Source organism: Homalodisca vitripennis, chromosome 1 (genome assembly GCF_021130785.1).
Source record: "Homalodisca vitripennis isolate AUS2020 chromosome 1, UT_GWSS_2.1, whole genome shotgun sequence".
Taxonomy (NCBI): domain Eukaryota; kingdom Metazoa; phylum Arthropoda; class Insecta; order Hemiptera; family Cicadellidae; genus Homalodisca; species Homalodisca vitripennis.
This window is the reverse complement of record NC_060207.1, coordinates 181,389,556-181,411,553: the sequence shown is the minus strand read 5'-3', so window position 1 is coordinate 181,411,553 and position 21,998 is coordinate 181,389,556. Positions and strand designations below refer to the sequence as shown.

General features: G+C 32.7%; 1 protein-coding gene across 1 annotated transcript in view; it reads right to left on the bottom strand.

Annotated features, from left to right (window-relative positions):
• LOC124352825 (eukaryotic translation initiation factor 2-alpha kinase) overlaps nucleotides 1-21,998 on the bottom strand; it is a 43,831-nt gene that overhangs the window by 20,040 nt on the left and 1,793 nt on the right. Inside the window, exons 2-6 of the mRNA XM_046802521.1 lie at nucleotides 14,454-14,580; nucleotides 11,787-11,937; nucleotides 7,002-7,176; nucleotides 2,020-2,197; nucleotides 659-808 (exon numbers count right to left, since the gene is read on the bottom strand). Of these exons, the coding sequence (XP_046658477.1) occupies nucleotides 659-808; nucleotides 2,020-2,197; nucleotides 7,002-7,176; nucleotides 11,787-11,937; nucleotides 14,454-14,580 (781 nt within the window). The remainder of the gene's footprint in view (nucleotides 1-658; nucleotides 809-2,019; nucleotides 2,198-7,001; nucleotides 7,177-11,786; nucleotides 11,938-14,453; nucleotides 14,581-21,998) is intronic.

Below are 21,998 nucleotides of genomic sequence, written 5' to 3'. Positions count from 1 at the left end.
GTGTTTGACTTAGACTAATTTATAATCACGTTATTTTGAAACAAGAGCATTTTGATACAAGGAGCTTGTTTTTCTCTGTTGATGACACAACTGAGAGAAAACGTTTTTGCAATAATCTCAGGGTGTGTCTCCAGTTTAAGCTCACCCTCCATTATTCGAAGGCCTTTTTAGCGTGTCAACGTTCTTTTAAAGGAATTGCAGTGGGTAAAGGGAAAGAAACAAAAACATAAATTTTAATATTGTGATTGCCTTAGTTAATTGGAAAGGTAACTTAGACTTCTGCTCCAAACACTAATTCAAAATAAGACCGGTCAACCAAGTATAACAAGGTTTGTTTAGATTTATGAAGATGTGTGAAAATAGATTAAAGAGCCTGAATTAACTACTGGTATTAGACCTATACTGTTAAAGAAACAGGATTTTTCCGGACATTTGCCATCGTTCAGGGAAACAAAAAATCAGTAACACTATGTTTCAAGATCTACAATCTGATCTGCAGATCTCGAAATGCAGTGTTACTGATTTTTTGTTTCACTGAACAATGGTAAATGGCTGGAAAAATCCTGTTTCCTTCAAAATCCTTCCATCGTCAAAAATAAACTTCAAACAAAGAAGACCTATACTGATGGCAAAACATTTATTCATAAAGTGTAAGTACCTGTTTCTGATGCATGCCTACGTATAGGGCTGGGGAGGAAGGGAGAGGCTCCTCGTCTGGTCCGAGCGGTGGATGAGTGCCACTGAACAGATCCACGTCCTCCACTTGACTTTGACCCATCTGCCAGGCACTCACCACAGGCGAGTCAAACTGGCAACACATACATTTTAATTTACACAGATATTTAGGACAGCTTCATTCCATTAATATAATATTTCAGACATTTTAGTATATAATACAATAAATTATTAAGCTTGTATTTGATTTTGTGAGTAACATTATTGTATCTGACAAGATCTATAAAGATTACAAAAATACTCAGATGGTTAAAAACTCCCTTTTTGTTAATATCACATACTGATTATGCCTAGAACTAGACGCTGTGCCTGTTGGAAGCCAAAGTGTTAGACAGATTATTCTTGGATTTATTAGTTCAGAATCAAGAATTAAGAATTTTTATTGTCTTTAAACACATTGTGCAATTGACAAAGTCAGATTTACAATTTAACATTTTCTTAATATAAATATAAATCTCTGTCTAAAAGACAGTTGTCAAATACTTCGTAGTTGCCTATAATGTGATAACAGGTAATAATGTAGTTATAATAATTAAATAAATATATAAATAGTCTATACTAAATAATAAATAAATAAATATATACATAATCTATACTAAAACTGTGATAATAATAACACATACATACACTTAATACACAAACAGAAATAAATAAAATACAAAACAATATATCCATGTAGTTAAAAATTTATAGGCTAGTATCACATGCTAAAAAACTATCAACAGAATAAAATACATTCTCTTTTAACCAGCTTTCCACTACTATTTTAAATCTTTTTATAGGTACACACCAAGCTTCAGAATTTAGCTTCAACCAGATGACACACACTGTCTTTTTGTTTAAATTCTTTGGCTAAGTTTGTCAATAGATATGGATAATTAGATATAACAAAAAGAATTCCACCATCAATTGCACCAATGATATCAGAAGTGGTATCTTATTTCATTTTCAGATGATAAAATCTAAAAGATAAGGTTGCAGTTCACTTGTACTCTCCTGCTCAAACAATACATTCAATAAAACGGCTGATCCAATAACAAAAGAGATTCAATTTTATATAAAATATAGACTACAATTTGTTGTAATGTCTAAATTAAATAGTAAACATGTGATGGTTAAGTATTCTTCTTCATTATGCAACATTTTTCTTGGGATCCATATTGGAATATTTGCTAATCCTTTTCAGACATGATGACCTTGGGCTGCACAATGCACATAGGGTAAGGACTACTGACTGTACAGGTTAGTTATATACTGATATACTGGTAGTATATATATATATACCTTGTGGCTCCAAAGGACTCGACCAGGGCTTGACTTACTGACGGCACACACCAGACCTTCGGGAACGATGACCTTAAGTTGCACATCGGACAGGGGCTGTTGGCTGGGGTTGGAGTAGCAGCCTATCTGAGGACCCGGAGCCACCTTCAACTCATGCTGGCCCACACTGAAGTTCCATCTGTAGAGCACCAAAAACTAACTGTTAACCTCATAAGTAGCAGTTAAAACTCACCACACGGCAGACTGAGTTTGGTCTTGTTGGAGGTTCTCCCATTTCCTTATATAATACACATGTCAAATCCAAACCCCATAGTGTTATTTATTAATATAATCAGGCTGAGTTTAATTATACTAGGTGACTATAGTAGAAAATAGAATTTCTGAAATAAACAAAGAAGTAGATGCCTATAAAAATAGTAAAGAATTTGTATTATACAGATCTGGGACATACTAAATATACAAAATTTATTAGTCTTTATAAAAAACTTAAGATTTTTAAATGCTTTTTACATCTTACTAGGCTTCGAAGCAGCACTTTTTTCTTGTTTCAAAAAAATACATGGTTAGTAATATGTAGATAAAGGTAAAATAAAAAAATTACAATTGATTAATTTGCTAAATTTGTTGTAATAAAAAACTGAAAATGTATTTTACAACAAAGATTTTTGGAAAAAGTTGCAAGTTCAAATGATAGTTAAAAATTTATTTCACTTCTATCAAATTTATAACTAATACATGATGTAGAAAGTTCATTCCCATGAAAAGAAATCAGAATCATTTTGTATGTTTTTTAATATTACACGATCCATTAAATTATTATAAAAGTACACAATTTTCCAAAATTGTAGTGGCAGCAAACAACAATAATTCATTGTGGATTAATTTAAAACTGAAATATATTTGTCTAAGATCTAATATTATACGATTAGATCTTCATCTTAATCTTAATTGTTATTTTTTATACAATTTATTAAAAGCATAACAAAAAACCTAAATTACTAGAAAAATTAATTTTTGGGATTAATAAAATCAATTTGTTTTGTTGATATTTTGTGTGATATTATTAATTACAACTAATTAAATTACAAATAAACAATAAAAGCATATAAAAACTGTAAAGTACTTAATAGATGCAATTTATTGATATGAAACATATTCCATAATGACAAAAAACATACTTAAATAAGCCGATGAGTCTTGTTGGTGCTGAAAACTTAAGATGGCAAAATAGCCAAACTTTTACCAGCTGCTACAAATGAATATATCTGAATGTAGAGAATTACTACGCAGTTCAAATCCAAGTAAAACACTTCAACTTTTAGGAAGTGCAAATAAAAATTAAAAAACCCATATTATATTCAAGCTAAATTATGACCAGTTGTTTTTTTTAACTGACAGCATTACATGTAACCCCTATTTATAAAATTTGTAGATTGAAAACTATAAAATGTACATAATAAAATTCAATTAACCACCTCTTCTAAAAAGGTAGATGTTGACAACAGTGAGAACTACAAGGTTTCATTATAAATAATAACCTCAGTGGAATTTCAAAACTTTCATAATATTCCATTGTTGTTCGTATGCAAGTGGCAGCAAAACAGACACTTACAAAATGTTGATAATTTTCTAGTTGTATTTCATAACCAAAACAATAATGGTCAACTATATTATATGCATGAAAATGAAAGGCTATAATCCCATCTTTCCAATGGTATACTGTTTATTTTGGTTTGAAACTATATTGAAGAACAAAACTCAAAAAGAACAATGCCTCTTCATAAACATTTCCAACCGATAAATTTTGTCAATCGCCACTTTCAGGATTAAATAATTTGTGGGAGACATACTGATAAGTTGGATTACATTGCATTTATGATGGAAGTGGTGCTCTTTCTATTGATTTACAGTACATTAGGACAACGAATGGATGTTTGAAAGAATTATTTTTGGTACACAACAAATAAACAGGGCTTGATTTATTCATATAGTGATAATTAAAAACAAAGTAAAATATTAATATTAAACTTTACACTGGACTGAACACTTGAAAAGCAACAATACAGTGCAAAAGTATTTTATTAGTTTTACTGTATTTTATTAGTTTTACTGTATTTTATTAGTTTTACTGTATAATTTACAAAAGACGAAAGGCTACATGAACAACTTATTAAAAAAACAAACTTAAGTTTTGATTACAATGATTAACATGAGTTTTCTCTAAAATTAGACATATTTCTTGTTATCATGTCAACTTCCTTTACTCATAAGGAAAATTGAATACATCATACTACATTTGGTTGCAATCTATTAAGGACTACAGTACTTGTCAAGTTTACTGTATTGCTGCTATGGTATAGCACCTCTATTGTTTATCTATTGTATAGCACCTCTCAAAGTTTTGTATGACTACCATTTTGAAACCATATAATATATAAAAAATGGTTGAGAGTTAGCAAAGCCCATCACCGAGGGGGCTGTCAAAATCTCCCTTCTGGCTGCATAATATCTTGAAAATAAATTGAGCTATGGAACTGAAATTTTGTATGAAGCTTCATCAAAGCCTGTTAGGTGACTCATAGTGTGAAATACTCCTAATGTATTTGTAGTTATTGTTTCAAATAACTAGAGAATTTTAAAACGTAAACTTTGTGATGCTTAACAGTTCAGATATAAACCTTAATATTTTGAAACTTTAAATTACCACCATGTTGAATATCAAACAAAAAGTTGAAAGAATATAAGGTATTCTAACCCTATAAGCCCTATGCATCCCAAAAACGATAAGCAAGTGAGCAATGGTGTAAGTACTTTTATTACACAAAATTTGACCTGATGTAATGAAAAATTAATAACTATCATATTCCCTCATATTGATGCTATGTTATTGTGTACTTCTTAACATCTGGTATGTCTTAAATGATATCAACAAAATGGTGACGTATATCACCCAAGAGTATAATCTATACCCTTTTAAAACCACACATGGTCACCTTGTTGAAACCTTCAGATACAGCAAAATATTTTTTTTTAAATAAAGATTATAAGAACAAACATTAAAGATGCACAATATTCTGGAGCCCTGAAATTTTTATCTTAAGTGATTTATAAGGAAATGATTTCATTTAAGCTCACAGTCAAGTGCGAGTTTGAGAGCTAACAGAGGTTACAAGTATTTTGCCTGCAAATTTGTTATTCTACTGCATCACCATCTATTTTGTTTGATTCTAATTTTACTGTAAAAGTTCAGGTATGTTACTTGTATAATGGATCATTTGGTTACTTAAATTAACAGATTTGACTTGATTTTTGAAGACAGATTTTAATTTATTTGAGATAAAATAAATAATATTGATTTCACTCTATATCTTTTAAATTATTAAAAACTAATTATATTAAAACCTACATTAAGTTTTCAATAAATTACAATTAATTAATTGTCATATTTGGTATGAATAATACATTTAAAGTTTAATTTAATTAGTTTTGTTTGTATTTTAGAAAGAAACAAACAAATACAGTTCAAATACTTGAATCAGTTTTGCTCATTATCTGTTGAATATGGCTCAGTAACAGGTATGGACTGTGTGAGAGTGTGTGCAAGTCAGGTGACTTCTATGTATTTCATGACTCATCCTCTGCCAATACAGACAGTTCAAGTACATAAACACCTTTACACAGAACAGTGTGTTAAAACCCACACTTAATAATTAAGTGTGGGTTTTAGACTAGAGAAAATAATTATTATTTTCTCTAGTTTTAAGAAATGGAGAAAGCAGTTAGTTTTTGTTATCCTAATATGTTACAGAATGATATATTATCTTGACAGTGCTTTTGTCAAATTAGTGTAAAATATTATTACTTAATTAATGTATTGTTACTTAAGTTATAAATAATAAAAATCCACCTTCAATTTAAAAAAATATGTAACTAAACGATAAATGTCTTTTAGTTTTAAAAAAATTAAATTTTTTTAACACTATCATTTAATTTTTATATGAGCATAACCAATAAAAACAAAATTGTTCAAAAAATATGATAATCATTGAAGTAGACAGATATATTGATAGTAACCATGAAACAACAAAAACTGTAAATATCCAACAGCAGCATTTAACAAGCACTATTTTCTACAATTTGAAAATCTTACTGTATTTATTATTTTTGAACAGTGCAGAAACTTTACAGAATTGCCAGCTATTTGTTAATGTTCTAATATTAATGGCTGGCTGTACTAGTAGCCATTTTGACTTTAGCCTTTTAGTTTTTAATGATTGTAATTTGTTATTAAGAAAAACATCTTGAACATTAAAAAAATTTATTGTTTGATTACAAAAAAAGTATAAATAAAATAAAAAGTGATTGGATGCATATTAATCGTATCTTTAAAATGAGAGAGTCCTCTACCTATCATAACCGCAGTCTACTGCATGTATCAACACACGCGATCATGTTTCATGTTAGTTAGTGCACGTGATATTTATTTATTCATTTCTGTGTGTGTGTGTGTGTGTGTGTGTGTGTGTGTGTGTGTGTGTGTGTGTGTGTGTGTGTGTGTGTGTGTGTGTGTGTGTGTGTGTGTGTGGGGTGTTATGTTATTTTAATTTTTATTAAGAAGTCATCCACCATCACAGCTACTAAGGTCTGACAATAAAGGCCTTTGAAACGATTTATAATTTAGTCAAGTTAATTTAAATTCAAATTCATAATGAGAGACTTGATTCATTATGTTAGGCAAATGGGTTGGTTCTGTAATCCTTAGCCTGACATGTCTTTCTGATTTTGCATACAAAATACATTCAAATTGGTTAACATGGGGATTTATTCAAATACCAAGTTATGTATCTGCCTTTGGGGAAACTCCACAATATTTTTTTACCTTAAAGATGGCAAGAATCTGAAATAAAAATGATAAGCAGCTGGAAGTAAAAAATCACTGAAAACTAGGAATTGTGGATGCTGGAATGTACAACACTACTCACTTCTCGATGCCGGTCCGCGGCTCGACGGCACGCACAGTCTGCGTCTGACGCTGTACCAACACCACATCGCCCACCACCTCTGCTTCTGTCAGGTTGTCACAGCCACCCATCGTGCATTCGTACAGCACTCGCCCTGTGTCCACTTCCACACCATATGTGCGACTCTCCTTTCCTCCTGTTTGGACAGTATAGTATTAATATTACAACAAAATAATAAACTAGTTGTTTAATAAGTCCATTTGATTCTTAATTGTTTTTACCCAAGTGAATGATATCGACAAGTCAACAATAACAATAATAATTATTTTATCAGTCTTTACCACTATGCCTGCTTGACCCAAAGTTTATTCCTAATTCTTCTATCTTTTCATATATGTTCCACTAATCAAGAAATCCTCTCCTCTTCCATCCACATGCCTTCCTACAACCAACCGTCTCTAGGTCTTTCTTTTGATATCCTTTTAGACTGAACTCATGTGACTTCTTTTATAGCATATTTTCTGGACCACCCTATACAAACTTCAACAATGGCTGCACTCAATTCCCATTCTAGAAATTGCCGTTCCTTATTTGATCACTTATGGTCAATTCAATGCTTCTTTTCAAAAATCTCATCTTGGAAGTTTGCAGTATTATCACTGTATCTTTACTTTCTCAGCCAAGTCTCTGTTTCGTAAAGAAGAAAAGTATATAAGACATTCTTTACATGGTTTTTGTTAATATTGTTATAGGTTTTTTGTTTGAAATTGTACAGATCAAATTTTGTATTGGTGCAAATAATTGTGTTTATACAATTTTATATTTATGTAAATGAAGTTGTTTAAAATATTTTATACTAGCATGAAATTTGTAATTTATGCAAATAAATCCGATGAATTTCCTGAGAAACTTGAAATTTATTTAAAGCATTTTAAGAAAGTGTTAAAGTTATTTTAACACAGGGTCAAATAAAGTCATGATTTACGTTCTACCATCTAACATTTGTTTATGAAATTAAATCTATATTTGAGGGGATTCTCTTTCAAATATAAAATGAAAGAGTACTTCTCAACCTTTGACTGAGTGAGATTGAGAAAGATTTATTTCACAAAGGAATTCAAAATTCATACCATCATATAAAATGTACAAATGTAAATAGAAATTATGTCAGAAAAATAGGTGATATTGTGTAAAATTACATCTTATTTACTTCTTCCAATAAATGAAAATGTCAATATTTATAAATTCTTACATATTTATTTCTCAATATCACATCTTATTTCAACAAAATATAGGTGGCTGCAGAGTCTTCTCTGCTGTGGAAAAGATCCACCCTCTCGATGAAAGGGTAACATCTGTCACAGATCCCTCATCGATAGACATCAAAGCTATTCCCCAATCTGTTGACTGAAAATTGCCCACTTAACTACCACCTTTATAAGATGGGTATCACTGAGCCAGACATATGTCACATCTCAGCAAAATTTAGAAATTTCAGGAATAAAATTGGCCAATTTAGAAGTAGCAATAGTTTCTCTGTTTAGATCACCTTGTGGTAATATGGACTTATTTTTTGATAACTTTGAACAAGCTATTAAAAAGGTTTTGCAGCATACCTCTAAGTTAGTCATTGGAGGTGACTTCAATATACCATTCCATAAAACCACTGACACAGTGACAACCACCTTTGTAAACATCTTACGCTCTCTTAACTTGGTAGCTATAAATAAGGCTCCTACAAGAAATGATTCGTGTCTCGATAACATCCTCGTAAATTTTTCAAGGGATTGTTATGAATTAAAAGTTTTGAATGACTGCATTTCCGATCATAATCCTCTTCTATTAAATCTAAAACTTGATAGATCATGTAGACCAAATGAGACAGTCACATCCTCAAAAAAATGTATGCGTAAGCAAAATGAGACACAAATTAAATTGTTTGCAGAAAGTTTGGAGAGTGAAAGGTGGGAAATAATTGATACCTATAAAAGAAAAGAGATTGACATTGAAACTTTATTTAACAGTTTTCTAAAAACATATAACAATATTTGGTATTTATCATCTCCATTAGTTAAAATTGGTGTTAAAAGCAAGCAGACAAAGAAACTTTTGTGGTACAATGAAGATTTAAAAAGAGGTAGAGAAATAATGCTAGGTTATTTTGATGTTTTTAAGATTCTTAGAAAAACTGGGTCTCAGCATATGGAAGCCGCATATAACCTTTATAAATTCTTCAAAAAAGAGTATAGAAAAAAGCTCAACCTAGCAAAAAGGGCTTGTTTTGAAAATCATATAGAGGGAGCTAGTAATAAATGTAAGGCTGCCTGGGAGGTAATTTCCTCAGAAACACAAAACAATACAGGTGTGACACCAACAACACTTGATCCACACCTAACTAACCAGTATTTCATACAGTCGGTGGCAGACATTCAAACTAACATTGATAACACTGACATATTGGCAACCAACCTACTGGCTAACACTTTAACTAACTGTGTACCTCAATTTACTTGGTCATTAATCACCCCAACTGATGTAACTGGGGTAGCTGCTAAATTGTCAAACTCTAAAACTTCCGACTTTTATGGTATATCTAATTATATTGTCAAGAACACAATAAAACACATCAGTTCACCATTAGCTTTCATCTTCAATCAATGCTTATTACATGGATATTTTCCTGATCTTCTAAAAATTTCCAAGGTATTGCCAGTCTACAAAAAAGGGGACAGATCTCTGCCCCAAAGCTATCGCCCAATTTCTATAGTCCCCATCTTATCAAAAGTTTTTGAATCTATAATGTATCATCAACATTTTGAGTCCAATAATATAATCAGTAATAACCAACATGGCTTTCGTACCAATAAATCTACAACTTCTGCCGTTACAGAAATAGTCGTTGAAGCACTTCATGCTTTTGAACAAAAGGAGTCAGTTGCTTTAACACTCATTGATTTGAGTAAGGCGTTCGATTGCGTGAATCATGGCATCCTCCTCGACAAACTTAAGATGTATGGTATATCAGAAAATTCCATTAATATATTGCAGTCATATCTATCGAATAGAGTACAATATGTTTCTGTTCAAGCTCAGCAGTCTACCACTCTTTCTGTGGCCACAGGTGTACCACAGGGTTCAGTTTTAGGACCATTCTTATTCATCATTTTTATAAATGATCTGCCCTCTAATGTGTTGTCTAACATTGTTATTTATTCTGATGACACCACTCTTTTTTCATCTAATAAGCAGTTGAATACTCTGAAAGAAAACATGGATGCATCTCACAGCTTGGCTTTAAATTGGTTCACTTCTAATAGACTGATATGTAATCAGGAGAAAACGCAAAATCTGCTTCTCAGCTTATCTGAAAATTATGAAGATCAATCTGTAAAATTGTTGGGTTTTCATCTTGACAGCAAGCTTAATTGGAAATCACACATTGACCATGTATGTAGAAAAATATCTAGAGTCTTGTATCTAATGTGGAAACTGAGGGATTTTGTTAGCTGTGAATATTTGAGAGTGGCATATTTTGCCTTTTTTCAATCACACATTTCCTATGGCATTGTTTTGTGGGGTCACTCCAATGCTGTGAATGATATTCTTCTCATTCAAAAAAAAGTAGTTAGAACCATCAGTAGAAGCAGCTCTCTAGAACATTGCAAACCACTTTTTATCAATCTCAAATTCATGACAGTTATTAACCTTTACATTTTTCATATACTAGTCTATACAAAATTACATATTACAGATTTCAATACCAGACAAGATTTTCATCAACACAATACCAGGGGTAAAAACAAATTAGATCTCCCTCAGCACAGGCTAGTCAAAACCGGCAACTCTTTTAAATTCAATTGCATAACTTTTTATAATAAGCTGCCTGCATCTGCTACAATGACTCCTTTCAATATTTTTAAACTAAAGATAAGTAACTGGCTCATATGCAATCCATTCTACTCTTTAAAAGAATTTTTAGATTCTGACATAAATATCAGTTTTTGATTAGTTTGATTTGTAGATTTCTGATTTTTCTATACTGTATTAGCTATAAAGTAATTAACAAACCATGTGCACACTCTTCATAGATTATATTAAACCTGTTACTTGGTCATAAAATTAGTATAATTATAGTACAATATTGTAATAACTAATTTTGTTGTTGTAAATATCAGTGCTGTATATTTTGACGATGCCTATTTCATATTGTTGTGACCAATGGCTAATAAACTTCTTGATTCTTGATTCTTGAAACTTCTTGATTCTTGATTCTTGATCTGCAAGGAGTCTGAGGAGAATGCTATACAAATCATCTGTGATTACAAAGTGATTGCCCTGACTAGATGAAAATATCTTTACAATGCTTTTTTTTTCCTTTGCTAATGGCACAGTATACGGGTATAATGGTTATCGCAAGCATCAGGGTATAACCAGATCAAGCAACGTCGAACGTGGCTGTTGCTTGTATGGGTGTCCGCTCAGCGATCCTGTCCTTGCAAGCAGCCCATCTGCCCGGCCGTTGGTGGTGGTTTGGAAGTCACTTTTAAGCCGTTGGTCCCCAGGTTGTGTTAGAGAGGACTTCTTAGTACTAATTTTGTCTGGTAAAATAAGACATCTTTACTTTACTTTGTTTTAACTGCTGAGGTAGGACTTCTAGCTCCAAGTAATATTTTGAAGTTTATTAAAAGCCTCAAGATGACGTGGGTATTTTCTTGCTCAATCAAGTCTATTGTATCGTAGTACATTCAATGTGGTAAAGGCAAAGCATATTTAATAGCTAATTGTTTAGAGGTGGCATGAACTTACCTGAGATCACAAGATCTTCAGAATAACGGAAAGAAGAGCGAAGAAGTTTGTCAGCAGTGACGGGGATAGCCTCAATGTGTTCACCATTGAACTTGTACAATCCACCACTAAGAGATGGAATCATCCGCACCCATTGACCATTGTTGGTCAACTGGAACAACAACAATAATTATAAAACAAAAATGTGATTAATTTTACCTTATTCTTACAATGAAAATTTAATTTGTTTTAAAGTATCAAAATGTTTTTAAATTCAAGCCTGTGATTCGGTTTCTGATACAGTCTGTATTTTAAAACAGTACAAAAATAATATTTGTATTGCATCACCAGTGCAGTGCATCCTTGATCTATGATTTTGGGGAGTATGAGTTTATTTAAATTTTTTCTGCTGTAGTGCTGGGCAGCTAAAATAATATATAATTAACTTTGAACAAAACAAAATATTCTTTCCAACCAAATTTCAAATATATAATAATTTTCTAAGATTTTATTGTTAACACATTACCTGGTAATAAGCTAAAATACATCAGAATCCTACATTATCACTGGACCAATTTAGAACCATTTACATACGCATGTCCACTTTTATATATATACCATAAAAATATTAACTAAATACAAAAGTCACAAAAATTAACATCATAATATATTTCAGTTTCAACATTGAATTTAAATTTAGCCTTGTAATTTATAGTTTAATTAAAAACATTGTTTTAATCAAATAACATTTTTTAAGACATAAAAAAGCTTTGAACTGTAGTCCCTTACTTATTTTTAACAAATAAACTGTTTAAAGAACTATCTTATTTTAAGATGTTGTGTAACGTTTATTCTTTCAACTTTCCCTAAGTGTACGTTTTTGGGTAAAAAAGTTCCTGTGGGGAGACATGAGAGGGAATGTTTCAAACGACAACATTTGCTAAAACATTTCTCTACATTTGTAATACTTGAAGTAACAACATTTTTATTTCTATACATTTAATAAATTAGTGGTTCTACATAAAGTTCAAACAACTGTTTCAGTTTAACATCTCTTGATTGAAGGTGTGGGGGAAATATCTCTTTACAATAAATGTGATAGCACAGTTTTGAAGCGGTATGAACTTGGAGTACTTATAAGATACGTCATGACACCGGCATTGTAAGGAAAAAATGTACGATTACTCGCGTTTACCAGTATCACTTGGTTTTGAGTTACTAGTTTTGATAGAGTGAATTTTAGTTGTATGTAGCTATGAGAAATATTCACTTTTTGATTTACTGAAGCAATGCTTCACCACTGATTTGTCCTGAGGCTGTTTTAATACTGTACTATATCAGATAAGGTACAGAAAGAACAAAAGTCACAAGGTAAGGTTCATAAGTTTCTGGCTTGCCTCACTCCCCTGCTTCAAGCTGACTTATCACTTGCCTGCATCTCTTCAGTATTATCAGTCTTTCTCTCATATTGAAGGAAGTAATTCTGTCTCAAAAAGTTTAAGATTGAGTGCCGTGTGGTGATTCAATTCTTGTGTAGAGAGGGCCATACTCCTTGACAATTAAAGAACATTTGGATGGTGTTTACAGACAGATACAGGATCATATTCTATAGTAAAAGATTTGGTGAAAATGTTAGAAAGAGGAATCGGATGATGACCCATGTTCTGGTTACCATGTGTAATTGGTAAAACATGAAACAATCTAACTTGTGGATGCCAAAATACTGTCTGACCAGTGTATGAAGACAAAATTAACTGCAAGGTTGAGACATCAAAAAAGCAGTGTTTTGAGGATCATCTAAGAATTTACGTATATGAGTACGGTGAGTGCAAGATGTGTGGCAAAAGATTTTTCAACATTTTTTCTTTTTTTTACAAAGAGGAGTGTGATTAAATGAATGCAATACTGATCCACACAACTTCTAGGAATCAATTGTGACTGGGGATGAGAATCTATGACAGTAAAAGGGAGTTCATGGAATGGAGAAGCACCCTGGATAAAGACAAGTGCCATGAAGTTGACAAAAATACTAAGGCAACTCTATATTTTATGATTGTATAGGAGTTCTGCTGATTAGTTTCAAACAAAGGAACACCACAGTGTAGCTGAGTACTAAGCAGCCCTACTTCACCATTTGCTCAATGCCATCACAGAGAATAATTGAGCAAAGTTGAGCAGAGGGTTCAGGGTTCTTCATGAAAATGCACCTTCCTATACAGCACTGATTGCCAAGATTGCTGTAAGGGACTGTGGGTGTTCTAAGAAATTTCTCTTCCACCCTTCAGCCTTAGACTTCACCCGATTTCTACAATATTTTCTAAGTTGAAATCTGAAATTCGTGGGAGAAGATTCAACAAAGATGAAAAGAGCAAAGCATCTGTGGAAGAACATTTTGCGCATGCAAGGAGGAAAACTATTTCTTTTTTCAAAATATTAAAATTTTACCTAAGCATTGGATGAAGTGAGTAGTATTTAGAGGAGAATATATTGAAAAACCATACACTTAATTTTTTAACCACTTTTTCTTCCTTTTTAGGCCAGAAAACTTACCTTGTAAACAACAACATATTGTGAGAGCTGAAGTACACAAAGTTAACGAAGAAAATAAAAAAAATAAGCGTAAGTTTAAGAAGTCTGAACCAGAAAAGGATATAAATTATAGCGTAATATACAAAAAACTTCACTTACTTCAAGCCTGTGAATACTTGATGACAACATTGACCCTGGACCAGTGTGAACACTCCAGTTTTCTGTGCCGCCATTGTCCACATCCAATGCTGAGATTTTTCCATCCAAGGTGCTTACGAGAATAAGTCTGTGGAAATAGATGTTAAGTTACTATTAGAGAATCATTCTTTTTTGTTTATTACTGGTAATGGATGATTCAAAATTATAATTGGATCGATAAGAATGTGTACTACAATTAATTTTTACATGTTAAATACTGTAATTCTAATAATTAAAATGGCAAGGTTTGTTTGATACATGAAACGTAAGATAGATTCCAATCCTAGATATGTAGTATTCTATTTTTGTGGCACATAGACAAATATAAAAACCTGAGTCTTTTAGTTAAACAAGGTAAGGTTTAAATAAAATTTTTATGTATCAATAATAAGTACTTTCCTACCTATATTGCGTAAGCATTTATATCCTTAATACAAATAGGAGATAGGAGGTAACAGCCTCATTTGATATTTTAAAAATACTAATTTAAATTAGATTTGACGTTTCAACACAAATTTTGTTCACAAATACCATTTTTTGTGGTTGTTTATGAGAATGTTGTTAAAACTTTCACTTTGTAATTTATTTCAATAGCAAAATAACTTGTTAAGTTTGATAAGTTGATACAGTACAGTAAAGAAATTCCAGGATCACTTGTTTTTACACTTTGGATGAAACTAGCAGTAATTTAGGGGTTTTAGTCTCACAGAATGTAACGCGGATTCACATTATGTAAGGATGAGTGAAATAACTTTAAGATTTCAGTACTTTGGTATTATACGAAGGCCACTATATATGGAGGACTTTTTTTTACCGGAGATTTAAAAACTACATTATTAGAAAGAACAGACTTTATTTTACTTACTGTAAAAATTACATGTCTTTATGACGATCAGTTCTTGGTTTCTGCCTCCCAAAATGAAGTAAAGGAGGTCAATCTGTCCCCTTCTATTATTTGTTATTAGGCTATTTAAGTAGGTAAATACATTTAGGTACATGTCATAAATATAAAGAGTCAACGAGCTTTTGTTTTTTTTTTTTTTCACAAGTAGGTATTAAATATATAAAAAGTTAATAAGCACTCACGTTTTTTTTTTTGACGTCAGATCACCTTAGACAAACTGGGACATGATCTGAAGTCAGGAAAATACTGATCAAAAATGTTCCTGGTCATCAGTACAGGTTTGGCTGGCATCTTCGGCGCCACCCTGTAATTCTGATGAAAAAAAAAACACTCCTCAAGATGGAATCCAAATTCAGCTCATATCACGAGAGTGCTCAAAAAGATTATCTTCAACTTTGATTCTACTCGAAACATATATTTACGGTAACCTAATGTTTTTATTCAGCATAATAACAAATAATAGATAAGTACAAAGTGGCCTTCTTCTCACCAATATTGCTCCCTTTTGGGGGATAGAAAACAAGAACCAATCGTCCTAATGACATGTAATTTTCACAATAAGTAAATTAGTCTGTTCTTTTAGTGTATGCTTTAGGTGCCAGGTGAGAAAAAACTCCTCCAAAAATAGTGGCCTCCGGATAATTCAGCCAAGAATAGCTTCTGTTTGATATTTAGGTAAATTTGATGTACAAAATCAGCCTATTTTCTCGAGATATCTTGCAACAAGATTCATTCACATTCTTGTTAAGTAAGTTAGGTGTTATAGTAGTGTTCAAATAAATGTTCTGGTAAGCAAGCGAGGGTTCTGCAACGTAAGAGTGCGCTGAAGTCTGAAAATATTGTCACCAACTTATAACACTGACTCCCCTTTACTATACTTTTTTTACACTAGGAGTGTTACTTGTTAAAATCTCAAATGATTGTTCATGGTTTGTTTACAAAATCATTTATTCAGTTATTACCTCTTTTTTATCATAACAACCCATAAGACCAATGTAAAATTATTAGCTAATCCTCGGCCAAGCCTCATAGAATGACATCCACCAAGCATCGATCTCAGTGTTCCTCATATATGAAGCTTCATGCAAAATTTCAATCTATAGGTTAGTTCATTTTTGAGATATTGTGTGGACTTACAGAGAGACATATAGACAGACAGAAAATGTGAAACTCTATTAATTAATTTTTACAAATGTTCATAGTTCTGCAAATTCAATATAGGCTATGAAGTATCAATAATTATACTAAGCAAGCGATATAAAAATCTGGTCTACTAATCATACTCTGTCCCTTTTTTTAAAAACATTTATATTTGGTTAGGTTACCTATTTGGTTCTAATTTTGTACTAGTTTTATAACTATGTCTAATTATAGACTTGAATGAAAATAATTTGTATGGTTATGTTTTTATTTGCTACTTTAATGTTACAATAAATTTAAGATTTCTAAACAAATTTCAAAACTGGTTATCTATTAGTTTAAGTAAATTTTAAAGTTTATAAGTGATTATACTTTTTAGTAGAATATCACCAATCTCTATGCTCTGTGGCAGACTGAGGCGTCATGACCTGTCATTACTAGGGTTAGATACAATATTGTGTTAAATGAATTCAAACAAGTTAAAATTCATTTGTTTAGTATCATAAGAAAACAGTCATTCCATTGTTACGGGCGGGACAGATTTTTTAGTGTTTAAAACATTTTTATGTGATATCATTTTGACAGATTTAAAATGTAGATTTTTAAACCAATGTTTATATTTGCACATTATCATAGTCTTAAACATATTTAAATAGAATAAGAATATTGTAAAGCATTTAGCTAGGATTTCATTTTTGTTATGGATGGGACAATTTTGGCCACTGCACATTAAACTGTTAAATATAATCCAATATTCCTTTAAGTTAGAAAAGTAAATGAATATTTTTATTTTTAAAAACTTATTTATACTGATCTTATATTTGTAAGTTTTTTAAATTTTCAGGTTAATATGGCAACAGAAATAACAATTTCAGTTGATTTTTTGTATATAAGTATACATTACGGACAGAACAGTCAGTTTACCCATAATATCAACCTGAGGGCCAAAAAAATCAAAACTAAACAGTGTATCCAGTGCAGGTAGTTGGTACCTTAATTTACATTTAAAAATCACATAGACTACATAAGTTATACTAAAACAAATTTTGAAAAATATTTATGTTTTGATAAATTGTAGGGTAGGGTACGATAAGCGGACCCGGTCTTTTATATCGAAATTGGGAAACGATATTACTTAATCACAGCCTTCGATATAATCAATCGATACTGATTAATTATTTTGAACAATTAACTTAAATAATCTATATTAACAGCTGTAAACACTTTCAAATAATACGCGTAAGGTAATATTTCAATTTTACATAAGTAACATTTGATTATTAAAAATGGCAGTCAATTTTAGAAAACTACACAACATTGCTTTGAAAGATGATAAGACATGTTTTACGTAGCTTCAACATGTTGGACTCGTACCGAAAAACCCATTATGTGAAATTTGTGGGAAAGAAACAACTGTAACTTTGAGACGAGCAAATGTGGTCGTCTTCAGTTTTCCTAATTTTGGTCATAATACTTAATTTCATGACTAAATTAATATTAAATTCATATTTTAATTTAAAACACGTGATTGTTATTGAGGACTATAAATACTTTTATATCGATTGATAGTCTAGGATTTGAGATCCGAATATTACGTATCGATGGTTACATTCTTCGATATAAAAAACCTGGTCCGCTTATTGTACCCTACCCAAATTGTATACTAACCTATTATTTGTTAAAAAATAAATGTGTCGTCAATTTACTGTACAAATATTTTTCCTAAGATTTTAGATTTCTGCCATTAAGAAATATTTTTTAACCCTTTCGATCCCAACGTCCTATTTTTAGGACGTTCGGAAAAAAATATTTTGCAGTATAACTACAATTATTATATCAGAGTACTCGTAATGAACCGGCCTACAAAGTTACAGTAACTATCGATACTTTTTATTCGATGTGTCGACGATGTTTTAGTTTGATTTAGATGGCCGTGGCTGTTTGGCGGCAAAGACCGCGCCAGCTCTCATCGCTGTCAGTCATCTGCTGTTTGTTGTGTTTACAACGCCTTTGCTGCATTGTTCAGTGTTTACTTTGTGTTTATAACTTTTTCGTGAGCAACTTGAGTGAAATAAAATGAAACGGGCACATTCACCACTAAGTGATAACACTATAGGACGTTTAATAAACAAAGAGGAAGAAAACTATTGTAGTGAAGAACCTAGTTTGGCTGGCTCTGACAATGAAATAGTAAGTAGTTCTTCAGTAGATGATACTGATAATGATCCAACATTTGATCCTGATCAACCTGGACCATCAACCAGACAGTTTCGTCTAAATGTGAGTAGGCCTAGAATTGTATCACATGAGGAGTCAGACAGTGACAGTAGCGACTCTGTTCAAAGTAGGCCTAATGTACGGCAACCTCCGGGAAGACCCCCTGGACCTATGCCTACTAATGATAGCTCGACCGATGAATCGAGTGGTGAAAATGACCAAGGATGGGTGGATGTGAATGAAGAGAATGATAGGGGTTATCTGCATCCATTTTCTTTCTTAGAACTGCCTGGAGTTAGACATTGCCCTCGTATAAATTCCCCAGTCATTGAATATTTTAGATTATTTTTCACAGTATCACTACTGGAAATGTTTTCTAAATATACCAACATGTATGCTGAAAGAGTTATTACAGCATACAATTCAAGCAAGGGGCCAAATGACAGTATTCGAACATGGCAACGTGTTACACCTGCAGAAATACAGGCATTCATTTGTGTCCTGATCAACATGGGTCTGAATCACAAGCCTACCATTGCAAGCTATTGGTGGACATCCTCCAGTCAGTCTACGGAATGGTTTAGGAGAATGTTCAGCCAAAATCGATTTCAAGACATACTGGCTTATTTACATATGGTAGACACAAGAAACCTTCCAAAACCGAAGGAACCAGATAATGATCCTTGTGCTCGTGTAAAACCTCTCATAGACCACATGAATCAAATTTCTAAGCGTCATTACACTCCCAACAAATTTCTGTCTATTGATGAGAGTATAATACCTACCAAATGTCACAATCCCCTGATGTAGTATACGAGGGGGTACCCAAAAGTAACCGGAATTGTATTGCTGGCAGCCGGCAGCGTGTAGTACACATTCCTGCCGCTAGGCGTGTGTCGTGCAACCCATTGCGAGCTCAGTGACCCCAGTTCCGTTGTCTAAGTGCATTCTGTTCGTTCGTAGTGACTGTTTTCGCTAACCCTGTTTTGTTCTTGTTTCGTTTTTTGTCATGGCAAGTTTAAGTGAACAACGTGCAGCTGTGAAATTTTGTTTTTTACTTGGTAAAAATGCTGCAGAAACTATTTTAATGTTGAATACAGCTTACAAAGATGATGCTATGGGGAAAACTCAGGTCTACGAGTGGTTCGCTCGATTTAAAAATGGCGACATGTCGATTGAAGACAAACCTCGTTCTGGACGTCCATCAACCTCTCGAACGGACGAAAATGTTGAGAAAATTCGTGAACTTGTGCTCACCAACCGTCGACAGACAATTGAGGAACTATAAGAGAGTAGTGGGTTAACTTGGAGCTCGGTTCAGCGAATTTTAATAGGAGATTTAGGACTGAAAAGGGTTGCTGCCAAATTTGTTCCTCGACTTCTGACTGACCATCAAAAGGCACATCGAGTTGAAACTTGCCGCCTTCTGAAAGAACATCTCGAAAATGATCCCGATTTTCTGGAAAAGGTAATTACTGGTGATGAGTCATGGTGCTATGGTTATGACCCAGAAACGAAGCAACAGTCCAGCCAATGGAAGTCGCCATCTTCACCTCGTCCAAAAAAATGTCGGCAAGTCAAATCAAACATCAAAACCATGTTGATTTGCTTTTTTGATGCTAAAGGCATTGTTCATTCTGAGTTTGTTCCTCCAGGTCAGACTGTAAACCAAACATTTTATTTGGAGATTTTAAGAAGATTGTGCAACAGTGTTCGCCAGAAAAGACCCGATTTGTGGCAGACTGGAGATTGGTTCTTCCACCACGACAAGCACCGGCACACACAGCCATCTCAGTTAGGCAGTTTTTAGCCAAAAACGGCATGGTTCCACTGCCCCACGCACCTTACTCGCCTGACCTCGTTCCATGCGACTTTTTTTTATTTCCACACATGAAAAGAGGCTTGAAAGGTCAACGATTTGACAGCGTTGAAGAGGTTAAGAAAAAAACGAAGCTCGAGCTTGCAGCCATTTCTAAAGATGACTACAAAAAATGTTTTGATCAATGGAAATACCGTTGGACAAGTGTATTAGTTGTAATGGAGATTATTTTGAAGGAGATAAGGTCGTATTGTAAAAAATTTAATAATATATAATTTTTATATAATTCCGGTTTTTTTTTGGGTACCCCCTCATATGCCAAAAAAACACCACAGATTTGGTGTCAAGTTGTGGTTGCTGTGTGATGCAGTAACACACTATTGTGTCCATTTTTTGGTCTACAAGGGAGCCAAAAATACAGAAAGATAACAGGTAAAAGAAACAAGTCTTGGTTACAATGTTGTCACTAAACTTCTCGATGTTGGAGGGTGTTTGTGGAAAGGTTTCCATTTATTTGTGGACAATTTTTTTACCTCCATTAGACTAGCTAAATCTTTGTATGAAAAGTTTACACATATTACAGGTACAATCAGAATGAATAGGAAAGGGATTCCACTAGAAATGAAAGAAAATTATACAATTGGCCAGAGAAAAGAAAAAATACAATGCTGTTGTTAGGATACAGACAGAGAAAAACTCAGAAAAAACCTGTCCTGTTGCTGTCAACTGATGCAAAGGCTGGAGAACAACAACAATCAAAACAAAGGGGAAACAAAATCTACATAACTAGTAAACCCAAAGTAATCAGAGATTACAACAACTTACATGGGTGGAGTTGACAGCCATGACCAGATGTTGCATCAATACATGGGTGACCGTAAGTCAGCAAAATTTTGGAAAAAATTACCCTCAATGTGTTATCTAGGATGATTCTAAACTCCTATATTTTGTACAAGGAAAACACCATCAATCCAATGTCTAGACTTAAATTTACAGTCACCTTAGTACATAGTTTGTCAGAAGAATGGTTTGATGTCAAAGAACAAAGACCCGCGATTGCTGCAGACTTCAATAACATTGTTCAAGAAGAACAAGGTGGAGGGGACGCTGATCAATTATCCATGTATTTTGAAAAAATTCCTGATAAAAAGCAAAAAAATTGCTGTGTGTGTAGTGCAGCCAGTACCAGTGGGGGTGGTAAAAGGAAAAAGTTAAGTTACACTTGCAGGAAATGTAAGAAAGGACTACACACAAAATGCTTCCCCCTCCACAAGTGTTAGTGTATACACACCACAAAAACGTTTTTATAAGAAATAAGTGTTATAAAACATTATATAAAATTCAAAATCAAATTAGACTTTATTTGGTGTTACAGTTTAATAATTTTAACTGTAGTATAATAACTTTATATGTTTTAGTACTTTTT